A 16,978-nucleotide genomic window follows, 5' to 3' on the forward strand; every position below is an offset into this window, starting at 1 on the left:
ATGAGAAACTTGCTTACCTGCTGATAAGAATGATGGAGGAGAGACATAGACCCTATTGGAGTTGTGCATGGAGTGGTGTAGGAATGATGATGCCCAACGGTTATTTCAAAGCTGGTTTAACCAGGGAGGTGGGCACCTCATTGGTCTGACCACAAGGTCATCATCATCCCCATACAGTCTCTCCCCCAGTCTCTTGGCCTGGCCCATAAATTTTCTTAATGACACACAAATATATATTGTATATGAACTCCTGGTTTCAGAGACTATGTTTGCTGATGTCTTCCTGGTGATACAAATGATCAGATTTTTGAAACTACAAGTTTTCTGATGGCTTCCTGATAACTGTTTTTATTTGCCAATGTCATCTTGATGGTTGATGCTTTGCCATCAGCGGTAAGACATCAGCTACCTGATGTCTTCCCGATGGTTAGGTGAGAAGCTGTTTAAAAAACCGAGTTTGCTGATGTGCTCCTGATAGTTATCAATTGGCCATCGGCTAGCCGATGTCTTGTTGATAACTGGGTTAGAAACGATCAGAAAGACATCAGCTACCTGATGTCTTCCCGATGGTTAGGTGAGAAGCTGTTTCAAAAACCAAGTTTGCTGATGTGCTCCTGATAGTTATCGATTGGCCATCAGCTAGCCGATGTCTTGCTGATAACTGGGTTAGAAACTATCAGGAAGACATCGGCTAGCGGGTGATTGCTGATAGCTACCAAATCACTGCCCAAATGCTATCCGATAACCATCGGATGATCATCCGATGGCTATCGGATGGTATTCTTTTTTGGTATGGGTGTTACTTTCATTTTTCACCCTGCTTCACTTTGGTTCAGCAGAAGTGTGCCATGTCATTGTCACTGCATTTTTTCACATCACTCTGTATTCCGAGCAAACTTTCATTTCAAACATTCTTTGAAACCACTTGTCTGTGCAATACAGTATTGAAAGTGTTATAAAAGTGCACTGTCATAAAGTTTGTCTACCCTGATGGGTACCCCTCATGGAGTGATGCAATCCAGTGATGTGTGATTTAAGGAAGTCATTATACAACTTTACACGTGGTCAGGCTCTACATGGGTGGGCGGAGGCAAAAGAAGAAAACAAAAGCGTGACTGTAGCATGGAGTCTATTTCAACATTGCACTGTCATTCATATATGTTGGTTGTTTTGTTTGGGATAGTATAGTACAACAAAGTTTGTTGAACTTGTGTGTGGGTTTTTTTTTGGGTGGTTTTTCTTTTCTTCTTTTTTTGCAAGGACATTTATCACTGGAAAGCAAAAAAAATTCCCATCCATTGTTGTACCATTCACCTTGGAAAGAGAACTGACTCATTAGTGAACCAAATACCCATTGATAGGCATTGTTGCAAATCTATGGGTTGATTTAAATAAAAAAGAAAAAAAAAACTTCTCATGGTTTATATTGAAATTCATTATGACAGGGGCTAACAGATTAAAAGTTGGGTGTAAACTGGTATGGATATATCAAATGTAGGGAGAGAGAAAATATGTATTTTGTCATACAAAATTTGTGTATATGGTTATTGACCAGTCACTTCAGAGAAATAGTACCGCTCATAATTTATTTATGGTGAGATAGTTAATTTCCTACAAACGATGTGGGTTTTAAATACTGTTGCTTATGAGTAGTAGGAGAGAGAGGGAAAGAGAGGAGTGATGTATAGACTATGCAAATGATATCAATCATTATCTTTTATAAATACTCATGTTTCAAATGAGTAGATTCTCATTCATGTTGTTACGTCCATGCCTTAATCTTAACACTGGGATGCAAAACAAGGCCAGATGCGATGTCTAGGGGTTTTGTTCTTTTAGTTATTAAACTGTTGGACTACTTGCTGCATTTTTAAATCAAAACTTTAGTTAGCATTAATAACTTAGTCATCATGTTTAAAGTTTTTTTTTTGGCCCTTTTAGTATCTTATTGTCATTGGTATTCTCCAAAAGAAAATAGTGCACATATTGCATGTTTTTATTGTGTGTGTGCTTGGGTGAATAAAGTTTAGATAGTGGACATTGGTTCACCACCATAGAATTATGTGACCATTGTCCCTCTTTGTGGATATAAATTTTTTTTCCCCCTGCGCATTGCTGTGCATTTTCTCCTACATATTCCAGGAATTTTGAATTCTGTTGGCCTATTGGTATTGGTGACCTACTCAATAGTCTGTTCAAGTAAACTTTCAATTTTTCTTTCTTTTTTCTTTCTTTTTTTTTTGGGGGGGGGGGGGGGGCCCATCGCTGATACTTGAAACTGAGATGTTTCCCATACTGAGCTATTTCCCGTCGTTTAGCCGTGATGGAACGTGAGCATGATTTTATTTCTTGGCTATTTTGTTTTCCTCCAGTAGACAATCAAGCTGCTGTATCATTGGCACACGTGACTAGGTTTCTCTTTCGTACTTTCCCCATTATTACCGATTAACTTTCTTCCTGTTTTGTGAAATGCTATCTGTATGCTATATTTTCAAAGTCAGTTGGGCTCTTGAATTATTGAACGATTGTTATTTTTTTCTCAGTCTCCATCTTTTTCCTTATCTTTTCCTCGTTCATTTTCCCCCACCTTCAGTCATTTCCCCTCCTTCCCTATTAATTCCCTGTTCATATTCCTTTCCCTTCTTTTTTCTTTCTTCAACCACAATTCTTGTGCTTTTTGTTCTTGATCTCTTTTGTCTTCTTTGTCTTATTCTCTTCTTTTATTTGTCTTCTTTTTCTTCTTTTTTCTTCTCCTTCTTCTCCTTCTATGGCTTTGTTTTTCTGAAGCATGTGACTCTTGCATTCAATCTGTTACCTTGTATTTGTATGTGTGTCCCCCTGCTGCAGAGAATTGACAATACAGTGGGCTCCCATCGTAACGAACAAGTAAACAATGAAGACCGTAGAGCTGATAATGTTACGGCCTGAATTTTGATTTCGTTGTAACCAAAATTTCGTTATAACCATGTTTAGTTATAACGGGAGTGCACTGTATTAATTTAGGGCCTATTGACTTGACATGGCGTTCTCATTGTACAGGGATATCCATTTGTTTGTTTGTTTGTTGTTGTTTTTTTCATTCAGGAACTTATTGAAGGACAAAAATATCCAGACGATCTACAACATCTTTGTGGCAATCATGATTGTCATCATCATGAACACTTTCATCACAGACTTGATAGACACAGGAAGGTGAGTTGAGGCGGAAATAGTTCTACACCATATATTATATTCAGCGAATCTCAATTTCTCGCGAATTGGGATTTCAGGACAATTTCATAAATGGATAGATCCGAAATCGTGAGGTACAGTCATGAATGGAGAAATTTACTTGCGCATATTGGGATCAGAGTTAGCATCTCAGCATGTTGTTAAATTTGCAATTAGTAACCATCTTGTGAAAATCACGGAAATGAAAACTCTGCATGATAATAATTGTATGGTATGCAGTTGCTATGCCTCACCTGAAACGGAATCTCTCTTTTCTTTTTTCTTTTCTTTTTTTTTTAGTTGCGGTTGCTAGGGATGACGGAGTCTGTTGATGTCTTTATTTGTTTTATTGACATTGTTTATCTTACTGTGACAATCACACTTTTATCTTATCTATATAAGTACAGAACAAAGCAGATGACAGAGATACAATATTTGTGGTTCTTTTATTTTTCTTTTGTTCAAGTTATTATTATTTTTTGGGGGTCATTTTACTCTTCAGTTTATGAAATGTTGATTGTTTTTACTAGCCAGTATTTCAATCACTCATTGTCTGCACAGTGATGGATATTAATGCTGATTATAGCATAATCTTCTTATTCCTAAGCTGTTTATATTGTATTTATGGAGAGTTAAAATGCCCCAAAACTGATGCATAATTCTTATCAACTTTGAGATTGACGCTGCTGGGGAAAAAAAAAACAAAGAAAATTATTAAAGTATGTGAAAATCCCAATGATATATTCAAAAATATTGTATTTTTGGTATGTAATGAGTGCAGTTTCATTCAAAAGATTTATATTTTCTTTATTTGATGGTGGAATTTGAATTTGAATATTATACTTTTGTCTATATTTTGCATTCAAACTCTTCATGTATTCATAAATCTTCAAGCACTTACCAACATCTACCTCATCAGCATGGGCTGATACAGGAGACTGCTGACACATTTTAAAGGGACTGTACAGTACTGGTTGAGGTGAGGATTCAGCTTGTAACCTTTTGGGAGATATTTAGAAACCACTCTATGAAATGTTAAAGAGCATACAATTCTAAGGGGTATCGAAAGTTTATTTGATGAAAAGCGGTTTTGAAATGACTGAGATATCCAAAAACAAGGAAAAACAAAGAGATTGTAATTAAATTGTGGCCTGTCAATGTTATTAGGATCGCTTTTTTGGATATCTTAACCATTTCAAGGCCAATTTTTATCAAATAAATGTTGAATCCTTGAAATTACATGCTCTTTCATATTTCATTAAAAAGGTTTCCCATTATCTCACCAAAAAATGTTACAAACCTGAATCCTCACCTCAACCAGTACTGTGCTGTACAGTCCCTTTAATTGTTTAAAAGTATAAAGTCAATATTGTTTGGGCCTGCTGTCATTGACATTGCACAGACTCTGCCGCATTGCCATCCGGCATTCTAAACGATAAGTTATGGTAAATGATTGATGAAGATGTGATCAGATGCTATTTTAGTACTCTTAGATGGTCTCTTGGGGGGCAAAAATGTTTGATGTTGGGATTTTTGCCATCTGCTGAGTTTTGACACTGAGTTATCGCACCAATCATTTTGTCTGGCACCAATGGACTTTAGCACCGCCATTTTTTGTTTGTTTGTTTGTTGTTGTAACAATTTGATATTGGTAAACAGTCTGAACAATATTGTTTTACTGTGTTTTGTTTGTTACTATGCCAGCTATATTTGGTCATGAGAGTATTTCAGTTTGCTTCTAAGATGAAAAATGTAAATGATTAACGCCAGACACTTTTCTTTTTGTGGAATACATCTGAAGTGGCTTTTATTTTTCGTAAACACCCATATGCCACAAAATTTCCATGATGAGGATGCATGCATGCTATTACAACATGTGCTTCAAAGATATGCAAGGTTGCCGCCTTTCCGGTTGGTTGCAAAATCTAAAATTAGGTCTTGCGTTTCTGCAGTGACAAAGTCCAAGTCATTTATCCAACTTGATGTTAATTACCAAATTCTTTTGCAAGCCTCACTGACCCTGTTTTACATTTATTGATAGTTAAAGGTATTGTTTATTGTTGGGAGCAGCAATTTAAAAAATGTTTGAGTTATCACATTTGATGCATATGTGTACATGTAGGTCAGTTGTATAATCACAAAACAGCATTATATACAAATTTTGCAATAAAGTCTAAAGGAGATATCACTTACTATTTTTCTCAAGAAACCATAACTGTAGATGGTTTAGTCTAGACACAATATCATAATGTTCACATTTTGTATATTTAACAATACTTAACATTGATTATACAGATTAACATTTTAACATTGGTTGTTTCTATCCCTAACACACATTTTTGAACTATTTTGAAGCACAAAAGCTGGGTTTTTGTTTTATCTGCAAATGGTATATAATGCCTTTAATGAGGCAGTAACTTCAAGCAGCAAGGCTTGTAGCTGGATAATAAATTTTGTTTTTTAATAAAAAATAGTGGGTTTTTTCAGTCTCCTGGTTAAGCATTGAGTTTAACCATTTCACTACTGTGCTTTGTTCGCTGTTGGCATTCACTCTGGGCAGCTTTCTTTGCCGATTGTCACAGATGTCTGAATACTAATTGTGACCCTGTATCATAAAACAAACAAAAAGTCGCCAGACATGGATTTTTAGTTAGGGGCAGATTCTGAAAGAGCAGACTCTAAGCTTTAAAATGATGTGTAACTCAATTCAAATGGACTCCCCTAACCTATCTACAAACCTGTAAATACTGGAAAGAAAGTACACATTCTGGAAAAGTGTGAACTGAGAAAAGAGGCTCTGAAGTACAGGGTCTATTCAAGCGCTTAATCTTTTCCAAGTTGTGCTAGCTGTGCGATGAAAGGGACAAAACACAAGATCTAAACCACATGTGCAACAACAATGATGGAATTATCAGATTAAGCTGAAATTGAGCATGTTCTATTAACACAATCTGTTCATGATTACTGCCAACTTTCAAAGCAGTAGTGTTATCCTTTCAAAAGTCATTAGACTTGAAAGTGAGGAGTGTGCAAAGGATTTCGAGAAATGAAAAGGGGCCTCTAAGACATACCTGATCATTCTACTCTCCCCCGAAAACGGTTTGTAGAAAAACTGTTGAAAACTCACTTTCCCTTTCATTTTATGATCCCAAACTAAGGAATACAACGTAAATTGGAAGAAGGATAGCTCTTTCAGAAAATATGAAAAACTCAAGATTGACTCGGTTGACACATTTCACCTTTTTCGAGTCCTCATGTAAAATCAAGGGGTGTGACTTTTTTCTTGGTTTTGTGATGCAAGGTCACAATTGTGAATGAATAGAAATTACTCAATCCCCCTATCAAAACTCTCTTGTGTCTATTGTTTGGCTGATGAAGATGCATTGCTACGCCCGAGTGGGCTTTACAACTTCCTGGAAGATTAAGTGTGGGTGGGTTTCCTTTTGCAACTTAAAATGCGCTGATAAATAAAGGGCCGATATTCTGATCCATCAGGGACTCATGCATTGCTCTGCACTGTAGTTCAAGGTGATATTTTATCTATCACCCCAGCCCTCACACAGTTCAAAAAAAGTTTTACGATTAAAAGAAACAAAGCCGTGAAGATTTATTTCATTTTCATTGTAGAAATAGAATCAGTCATTACAGTGATGTTGGTATTCTTGTTTTAATGTCACATCCAGCTGAACCAAAAACTTGCATGCATGTGCATGTTTGTGTTTGTGTCTCTTTTTGAGAGAGAGAGAGAAAGCACAGATGACTACATTCCCACTCCTTATGACCAAACATTTATAGGTTTGCTTGTTTGATGTGGCTTCTTTTTTTGTCAAGAAGCAGATGAGGGAGTTCCCATACTCTTCCATAAACAACAAAACAAAACAAAACAAAGCAAAACAAGATTTTTGTGAATGTTTTTCTTCAAAACGAAGAGGGCATTAATGCTAACTTTTAGCGCATACAATAGCCTTTGATTTCTGTTTTGTCTGATTGATTGCATTTGGTTTGAAAAAAAGCTGCTGACTCCTCGCCAAAAGAGAAGTGAATTAAGGGCACACTGAGAATTAAAAAAAAAAAATGAAGTAGATTTCATGTTTTTCACTTTGTTGACTATTGATATCTATCAAACCAGCACTATTATGGTTATTTCCGATATTGTATGATGATACTGGACGTAATTTATACTGAACTTCACACTTCTTGCGTGACAAAGGAGACTTCTTATGTCAGCCCAGCCTACGATCATGTACGTATGTCTGAATGAATAGATATAGATAAATCACGTATACATACAATGTATGTATATAGACAAACAATATCAACTTGTAATTGCTGGGTTTTTTTCATATCATTCTTCTTGTGTGCTTTGAAATCTCTTTGAACTATTTCGTACTTAAACCAAACATCGTATGACAACAACAACAGTAACAGAAAGACTCTTTTTTTTTCTCCATCCAGCATACGACTGGAGTTTGACCTTCTCCAGCGGGCCTTTGGTCAGGCTCCCATCGTCCTCTGGACCTGGTTCCTCATGCACATCTGGGCCATGGTCATCTTCTATTGCACCTTCCAGTACTGGTCCCAGCACGAGTCTTGCTACTACACACCGTTCAAGTATGAACTTTGTTCAAAAAGAAAACACACACACACACATACACTTTGACTAGAAGTGAATTAATGTTTAATATTAAAAGCAGCACTTTGCACTTTTCATAGTTTGTACATGGTTCAACCAAAAATGTGACAGAGCCAGAGTCTCTTTGCAACCATGGTAAGTATAGTTTTCTTAGTGTGCTGGAATAAAAGGTAGTTCAGTGGTTTCTTGAGGAGTTACTTACTGTAAAACGAGGAATTTTTGCGTGCATTTTAATTTCGCGAATTTCGCGAGCGCCAGAATTCGCGAAATTAAAATGCACGCGAAAGCTTTTGTCTACACTACATGCATTGAATGCCAGTAGCAATTTGCGAAAATTTCATGCCACGAGAAAGGCTGTCGGCTCCAATTCGCGAAAATTTCATGCCGCGAATATATCATGTTTTACAGCATATGATGAAAGTGAAGTATGAAATGTAAAGTACTTCTATCTTTTTCTTTCTTTCTTTCTTTCTTTCTTTCTTTTATGGAAGACAAGAGATTGCAATGATAGACAATAATGTGAGCTACATTGTATGTTTAAACTTATATTGTGTGCGTTGTGCATGGATTAATGCAAAAATATTCTATGGTCGTCTTGTGTGGTCTTTAATGTTGTCATTATGTGTCTATTGATATGTCAAAATGTGATCAAATAAATATAATTGTTTTAGTTTCCTTCTGCCTTGTATTTTGTGTTTGCAAACATGTGTGCTTATTATCCGTAAATACTTTTGGTAGTCAAGTATTTTGCGACAAAAGCTTGTTTAAGAAGAACAGTCCTATTGAGATATGAAAAATGAATAAAAAAAGAATATACAGAATTACAGATGTATATATATTCATGCATAGACAAATACATGAATATACATGTGAAAGCATGGAAGAATTAGTAAATGTAGCATACATGTAAGCCTGATGACCAGTTGGTTTTAGTGCATTTTGAATGTGCCCAGAGTGCACCAACTGACGACTCTCACCACTAATCGTAGAGTCCATGAATTTTTGTAGGCATTGACTGGTTCTTGTGATGGGCTATGTACACATGTATTGAAGTTGTGTTTCTGTTGGTTTTTGTTTGTTTATTTTCTCTTTTTTTGAGGGGGAGGGGGCAGTGTACTTCCATTGTAGTTATTCAATGGGCATTTTAGGTAAATGAAATGTCTCATGTGCATTTCAATGTTACTTTCAGCATCTACATTCCAGAGGTAGCGTGGTTGGTTCTGTACACCACCTACCAGGTCCTCTTCCTCTACCTGCCGATGAAGGCCATTCTCGTCAACTCCCTCCCCCTCGCCTCCTCCGTCATTGTCACCGCCGAGCAGATCCGGCTGATGATGAAGATGCACGCCTTCATGCGGGAGAACACCCCCCGAGCGCTGGCGTGGAAGCAGAGCAGGAGCCGTAGGAAACACAGTGAGTGGGCAACCACAGTTATGCCTTTAAGTTTGTTGTTGGGTTCTTTTGCTAACCACGTTTGACTTGGGACCTAACCATGAGATGTTGACCATTTTAACTGTCTTTGACCATTTTCACACTGGTCAAGAAAAGTGATTGCACTGCTGAATTACAATCATGATAATTACAATTACAACTAGAAAAGCACTCTGAGAGCGCAGACCTTCACCAAGCAGCTGCTTTCCATGGATGATCTTGCTCTTCCCAAAGATATTTTAAAAGCTCTTTTGGCTCTTCCATAGAGATCATTGATTTCCACCCACAGGTATACATGCTGAAAAATCGCCCGATTTCCCAATATAGACGCCTTTGTTACATCACAAACCCTCAGCTGCGTGGCGTGCCTCGCCCTAGCAGAAACTAGAGCACGCACTTTGGTGCGCGCATGCAAACCTCAAATACGCGCAGTCTGAACTCCCAAGTTCATTGACCCTACCTGCCAAAATATCAAAAATCCTTCATAAATTCCCCCCAAATTCTCAGATCACTACCAATATTTAATCATCTGTTACTTGAATCATTCTAAACCTTTCCTGCAAGTTTCATCTAAATCCGTTCACCACTTTTTGAGTTATATTGCACACGGACAAACTAACTAACTAACAAATAAACAAACCAACCAACCAACCAACGGTAACAAAAACATAACCTCCTCCCTTGGCAGAGGTAACTAGAAGTGTTGTCTGTAAAAATGACCAAGGAGGCTTTGCAGAATCTGCAGTTTTGCATTTCAGAGCAAGGAGAGGAGGTGGGGCTTTTTTGTGAGTTCCCATCCATCACTCTTGAGTGGTAAGGAGCACAGTTTTTCTGCGGAAGTGGTCGAAAGGTTACCAAAAGCTCCGCCCCCAAAAACATGATTTTGGTGGTCAATCCTTACACATATGACTGTTTCATTATGTAATTCTGAAGAATCATTTCCAGAAAATATCTGCCGACCATCATTTGAGTTATGATATGAATGACGATTCAAATTGCCCTCCCTGATTCCAGTTTGCTATACACAGCCAAAATGTGTCATCTGAATCATGATTTTTTTGAAGCATCACTAGAATCGTGATTCAAATTATGGACTCTTGGTACATGTGAAAATGACCCTAGATATTGCTTTCCCCTCGAATGAGTGACAGTGTGATTGTAGAACATTTTTTTTTTAATGAATCAGCATGACTTAAACAGTTACAAATTTCACAAGGTCATTGAAAAAAAAGAGAATGAAAGAGTTTTGTTGCCTTGCATCCTAATTTCAATTTTCCAACAGGACCATAGTATTAAATTAAACTCATCACGCTTTTTGTGTCGCGAATGAAAAAAAAAGAGGACAAATCAATTAAGTACAGTGTAGTACCTGAACAAGCGTTCGTTCACAGTGTGAATTTCAAGGTGAAATTTGAGGACTACATCATGTGAAAGTGTTTACAGGTGTACATGCTATCAGTATGAAAGGGGGTGATTGCAATTTTTAAGAGTGTCCTCTTCCTCTTTACTCTTTCAGCACCAAATGGTGAACCGAAAACAAGCCAGTCAGGGAAGGGCGATGTTGATGATGCAGTCACGGCAAGTGTGCTCCAGGGCAGCATCGACTACAAGGACGTCCCCACGCCGTGCCCGGACTTCTCCAAGTACCTCTACTTCCTCTTCTGCCCCACCCTCATCTACAGGGACAACTACCCGCGGACAACGATGATCAGATGGGATGTGGTTCGCGTCAACTTCATGCAGGTCAGTGGGCTTCAATGTAGTCCTCTTTATCGGGACCGACTTTGTGGCTTGGGTATTCCTGTGATAAACAATCATTTTGAATCTATGACTTTGGTAACAGGGTAATGGGTCACATACAGTTAATAGTATCGGACTAAATAACCCATTTTACTATGCCATGCAAAATGTGTTTAGATATAGTGCACTATCAAACCTGTTTGTGTGTGTTTTTAAATTGTATTGAATGTAATTTGAATGCCTTGTCATGTTTGCTGGTAAAGTCATATTTTGAGTTCAGAGAAGATTTTGTTTTGTTTTGTTTTATATGATGAGCGTAAAGGTTTCTGCCTTCAGTGTTCCAGGGTAGAGAAATGCAGGCTCATCTACATTCAATCACATCTTTCCCCCGCCCCTTCCATTGTATGGACAAAATATTAAGACACCTGTATGAACATGATTTAAACACATTTTGATCTTACTGTAGTGTTCATTTTGTCTAAAATATTCTTTCACAGTTTTTGTCATTGCTTCTCCATGACTAACATTCACTCAGTCCATAGCTCAGTGCTTTTGCAGAAAAACACACATAGAGCATAATATAGTCAGCATTCTTTTCTCTTCGGTAGGTACCGAGTGCCCCTGTTGACCTGTTAATCTTGCTCATCTGTAAACATTTGTCTTTTAGGATTCATCAAGAGATACAAATTGTTGGGACTTGATCATTGGCCTGTGCCGGTACCTATTTTGGTATCTCAGAGACTATCGTGCGATCTGTCAAATCAGGCATTCTTGGTCTGTCACTGACCCTGCCTGTGCAAACACTATCCTTTGATTATGAAGTCCATATTCCATGTGGAAAAATGTCAGTTTGCACTATAATGCAGTACTGTGGAGCTGTTTTTGGTTATCATTACTTCAATCATTGAGTGTGTCAATATCTGACATCTTAATCAAACCGTTCTTTTGATCCATATACATGTACAGTATAGTATGCTCATCTCTTGGCATGTGTATTCAATTGGTTATCGCTGTAACCCTCAAAATGTATCATTTTCACTCGACAAATGTTTTATTTCACCATAGATAGTTGTCATTCTTTCATGGAGAATCTATCTTTAATCATGATAGTCATTGCCATTTCATCTGTGATGATACAATTTTAATGATTGTATGCTTTGTAAATATTGGTTCCAGGTTGTGGTTCTGTGCACATACTGAAAAGCCATATAATCAGAGACTCCAACTCTCCCGTTTTCGACGGGAGATCTCCCGCCGAAAGCCCATTTTTGCGAAATCTCCCGTTCTCCCGTTTGAGATTTGATTTCTCCCGCCCTGGCTCTGTGTCTCCCGGTGGAAAGGATTTCTTACTTATTGCTATCGTATGTTGAAAAAATAAGCCTTAGATAGCACCAGAGAACATCTAGAACCCTAGGAACTTAGCGCTTCGCACACATCAACTTGGAGTCTCCCGTTTGCTAGGGGTTTCGGGCGGGAGAATCTCCAGATCAGAAGGTGCTTGGGGTTGGAGTCCCTGTATAATGAGTCTGGTTTTTCGCGAACACAATTCCGTGAGTGATTTAATTTGTGATTGTGGAGTACAGAAATGAAGGGAGATATGTATGTTTGCAAATTGCATTCATATTGGGATCAGATTTAATGTTTTTGCTTGCTTTCAAATTCATGCATAGCAATTGACTTGCTAAATGTGCCAAAAAATAAGTACCCCATGAAGTGTATGGCTTATACAGTGGAAAGAGTTATGGTGAGGTTGAATATACCAAAGTACACTGTAAAAATGTGCCTTTGTTTTTTTTTTCTAATTCTGTGTGTACAGGTTGTAGGTTGTCTGTTCTACACGTTCTACCTGTTTGACTGCTTCTGCCTTCCAATGTTCAAAAACTTCACCGAGGAGACGATGACGATGAAGAACCTAGCGAGGGCGACATTCACCTGCATGCTGCCTGCAACACTCATGCTGCTATTGGCTTTCTTCGCCATCCTCCACTCGTGGCTCAATGCATTCGCAGAGATGCTGCGCTTTGCAGACAGGCAGTTCTACAAGGTGGAGTATACATGATTTGTATCTTTTTATCTATCAAGCAATATGTACCGGTACATATATGTATATATATATATATATATATATATATATATATATATATATATATATATATATATATATATTATATTATGTGAGATATGAGAAAGGAAGGAGAAATCGGTGTGTAGCTTTGACATCATTATTCCTCTTACTGTTCCTCCCTTTTCGAAAAAGCTCAAGAGTTGAAAAATTTGGTCTCCGCTGGGAATTGCACCCGGGTCTTTGGCATGGAACGCCAGCGCCTCAACCGCTCGGCCACGGAGACGTCATAGCGATTCAGGCAGTGAATATTAAAAAACAAAACAAAACAAAACAGTAATCCAACTTTGGAGGGCTACCAGTTTATAATATTGTCAGCTATGGAAAGCACAATGTTAGCTGTGAGGAATGAAGAACTCTTCCTCTGTCCATTGGTACCTAATTATGTTGACAAATGTCACATGTGACTGAGCACATGAACTTTAAAGACAACAATGACTTTTTCCAAGTTCTAATGTCACATGAAGGAACAATGAACGTCTCACTGAATGGATGAGATCTGTGAATGAAAGTGGCCAAATAAATAGGCCAGCCAAATAGAATAAACTTAACGAAAAGGAAAAGAAAAATGTTCTAGAAAATCTGCACAAAGGACAATTTTCCATCCATTTTTTTCTATTTAAGTCGAAGATATTTCTTCAGTCCAAATAGATTTGACTGTCACTGTGGCTGGGTTTGTTTGTGTTCCATTTTTCTCGATGATTTCTAATCGACATGAATTATTTTCCATCTCCTTATCTGTTGTTAGAGAATGGCACACTAGTTTGTAAGAGTGAGAGTCAATAGTAAACTCTCACAACCCCCCCCCCCTAAAAAAAAAGGAACTCTGTCCACAGTGATGATTGCTTTACATCTGATCATAATACTGTACCCCAAATTCATTGGTTCATTGCTTAAGGAAATCTAGAAAAATTGCACAAAGGACAATTTTCCATCCATTTTCTCTATTAAAGTCGAAGATATTTCTTCAGTCCCAATAGATTTGACTGTCACTGTGGCTGGGTTTATTTGTTTTTATTTTTCTGGATTATTTTCTGTGGTATGATAATTCTCTATTTCCTTGTCAGAAAATGGCGCACTTGTTATTGAAGGGTAAGAGTCAAAAGTGAATTTTCAAAAGAACAAAAAACACTTCCTACCCCCCCCCCCCCCCCCCCCCCCGAAAAAAAAGGGGGGGGGGGAGAGAACTCTGTCCCCAATTATGTTTGCTTTACATCTAATCATAGTACTGTTCCCCAAATTCATTGGTTCAGTGGCATAGAGGAATGTAAAATACATCATTGACCTTCCTCATCATGTTTTGTCTGGTCTAAGGTCATCAGCCTGCAAAGATAATGATATCACATTTATGTCATGCCCAAAGAGTTTCAGTTTGAGTGCTTGTTCAATAGATTTTTATCACCTTTGTTTGTTGTTTGGTAGCACACTGAACCTGATAACAGAATTTCACATGCCGTGCAGGGCAAATCATTCTTATCTCAGTCTTACATTGTACCTCAAATAAGTCAGTCTCACTGTCTTTGTGTCATTAGGATTTGGAAACAACACGGACAGCTGTTGTCGCTCTATTTGTAGCGGTGAAACATGTTTTTCAGAGCTTATTTGTATCAAGGTTACAGAAAGTGTTGCTGTGTTTGATAGAGTCGTGTGTGTATTAATAGCCTTAATAAGTTTATTAGTATGACTTTTCCACTGTATATTGGAATTAGATGTGCTATGATTCGGCCAATTATTAGCTGCATGTTAAAGGCAGTGAATTAAGAAGAAGGAATGCACAAAGTCAAGACTAGACCAGCCAATGTCAATAAATAGACAAAAAAAGAGAAAAAAAGATAAGACAAAAATGCGACAGTTTTGTCTGTCCATGTTACATACATTCACCACTTAGTCTAGAAATGATATAAACCTAGTGTTCAACAGAATTTTAGTGCTATTATCTTCTCTAATCACCATTAGGCCATTCAGTTGAAAAACACATTTTCAGTGAGCAATCATTATTTGACCTTCATATGCTAGCACATAGCTATCTGTCGGCTCGGTAGGAATGTGTACGGTGAATCATAGGTTTGAATTGTGATACTGTTGCAAGGACAAGATGCGAAAGACATTGATTATTCCATTACGAAAATCGTGTCCGGAATTATAATGCGATTTTACACCATGTAAAAGACAACTTTTTGGATAGGGGTATTTTTGAAGTCTATTTTCCCAAAAATCAGAGTGAATAATTTTCATGATTTTGCAGAATTCGTAATTTTCAGGACTTTGTGAATAACATGTTTTTTTGGCCGAAATTTCATCCTCTGAGTACCGAATTCAGAGCCACGAAAAAATAGCGACCGGTGATATGATCCATTCTCCTACTGTGTACGAGAATCCCCATAATGAATTGTGTAAAGTCAAAGAATCACAACTAGAGTCAGCCATTACTGATACCTGTACACTGTGAAGCACATGTACATGCTGTCATGTTACTAGTGGGCGCTATTCGTGGTTCTCAAATGTACCCTCATGGGCAGCAAATGAAGATTGATTTAATCAAATCACCCATATTTTCCTATTAAAAAGCTGCTTGGTCTGAAAGAAGAGATTACAGTGCCTGCCTATTTGTAGTGTACATGTACCAAGATAAGAGGCTGTTTTGTATCAGTATCTTGTGTATAGCGCCCTCTTTGCTACACCTCATTGACAAGTTTTGAACAAGCAATGTCCTTTTTGCCTGTGATTATCTCTTCTTCCTTTTGCTTTCTCCATAGAAGTTTCAATTAATCTGATTTTGTTGTTGTGTTTGTTGTTGTTGTTGCATTGCAGGATTGGTGGACATGTAAAAACTACTCAACGTACTACAGAACGTGGAACATCGTTGTCCACGACTGGTTGTACACTTACATCTACAGGGACTGCCAGGTATTACAATAAAAATTGATGTTCAGAAAAGAAAAAGTGGTAGCAAATGATGTCATCGTGCGCATGGTAGAGTATTGTAAACACGCCTCCCTGCACATGACAGAATGCTGTTAATGCGCCTCTTGTGCATGGCAGAATGTTGTTAATGCGCTCCCCTCTGGTTGTCAAGTGGGGTTATGTCTACATCAGGGCAGATGCATCGAAAAACAACAAAAACAACAAAAACAAACAAAAACAAAAACAAAAACTTGCATATCCAACTTCCACTTTGCTGATCCAGTCTTGTGTGACAGTATCAGCAGTGCTGTGTTTGTTTGTTTTTTCTTGAATTCTTTGCATAACTGTGGCTGATCAGGATTCTGTCGGTATTCGCTTCCAACAAGCATAGTCTAGAGCCTCGCTTCTCAACCAATGAATGAGCCATGAAGCTCATACAGGTGGGCCGTGATATTATTAGTTACCCCCTGCTTGTTCATGAAATACAGGCAAGTATCTAGAGTCTGGTGCCATATTCCATGAGGCCGGAGGCCAAATGGAATATGGCACCAGACCGTAGCTATTTCCCGTATTTCGTAAGAACAAGCAGGGGGTAACGATTTTATCTTTTTAAGTGTAAGTGCTAACCTTCTTCTCGCTGATTTCCTCTCATGAGTGTTGTTAAAATTGCCAGCTGTCAGCCATGTTGACTTACGTCTCGCGAGCTGATTATTCGCGCATCACGTACACGCCATAAGATAGTTGCCAGATAACATCTTCAAAGACAGTGCGTCTCGGGCAAAGACGCACATCACCTGAGACGTGCTGTCTTTGAAGTTGTTGTTGTTTATCAAGCGTCTTTGAGTGGTCTCAGGTGATGTGCGTAAAACGCTTGAGGACCGCACGCTGTCCATTTGTTTTGTACAGGATTGGCGCGCATTTTCCTATCTTTTCAGTCT

The 16,978-nt window shown here is 38.0% G+C and overlaps 1 protein-coding gene across 1 annotated transcript in view; it reads left to right on the forward strand.

Moving 5' to 3' along the window:
- The first annotated feature begins 369 nt into the window (after positions 1-369).
- LOC139711222 (sterol O-acyltransferase 1-like) overlaps positions 370-16,978 on the forward strand; it is a 29,868-nt gene continuing 13,259 nt past the window's right edge. The window contains exons 1-7 of the mRNA XM_071623141.1: positions 370-431; positions 3,085-3,192; positions 7,666-7,821; positions 9,033-9,256; positions 10,791-11,017; positions 12,831-13,058; positions 15,948-16,043. Of these exons, the coding sequence (XP_071479242.1) occupies positions 370-431; positions 3,085-3,192; positions 7,666-7,821; positions 9,033-9,256; positions 10,791-11,017; positions 12,831-13,058; positions 15,948-16,043 (1,101 nt within the window). The remainder of the gene's footprint in view (positions 432-3,084; positions 3,193-7,665; positions 7,822-9,032; positions 9,257-10,790; positions 11,018-12,830; positions 13,059-15,947; positions 16,044-16,978) is intronic.

The sequence above is a fragment of the Diadema antillarum genome, unplaced genomic scaffold (assembly GCF_040938485.1).
Source record: "Diadema antillarum isolate AM-2024a unplaced genomic scaffold, OU_Dant_1.0 seq00001627_RagTag, whole genome shotgun sequence".
NCBI lineage: Eukaryota > Metazoa > Echinodermata > Echinoidea > Diadematoida > Diadematidae > Diadema > Diadema antillarum.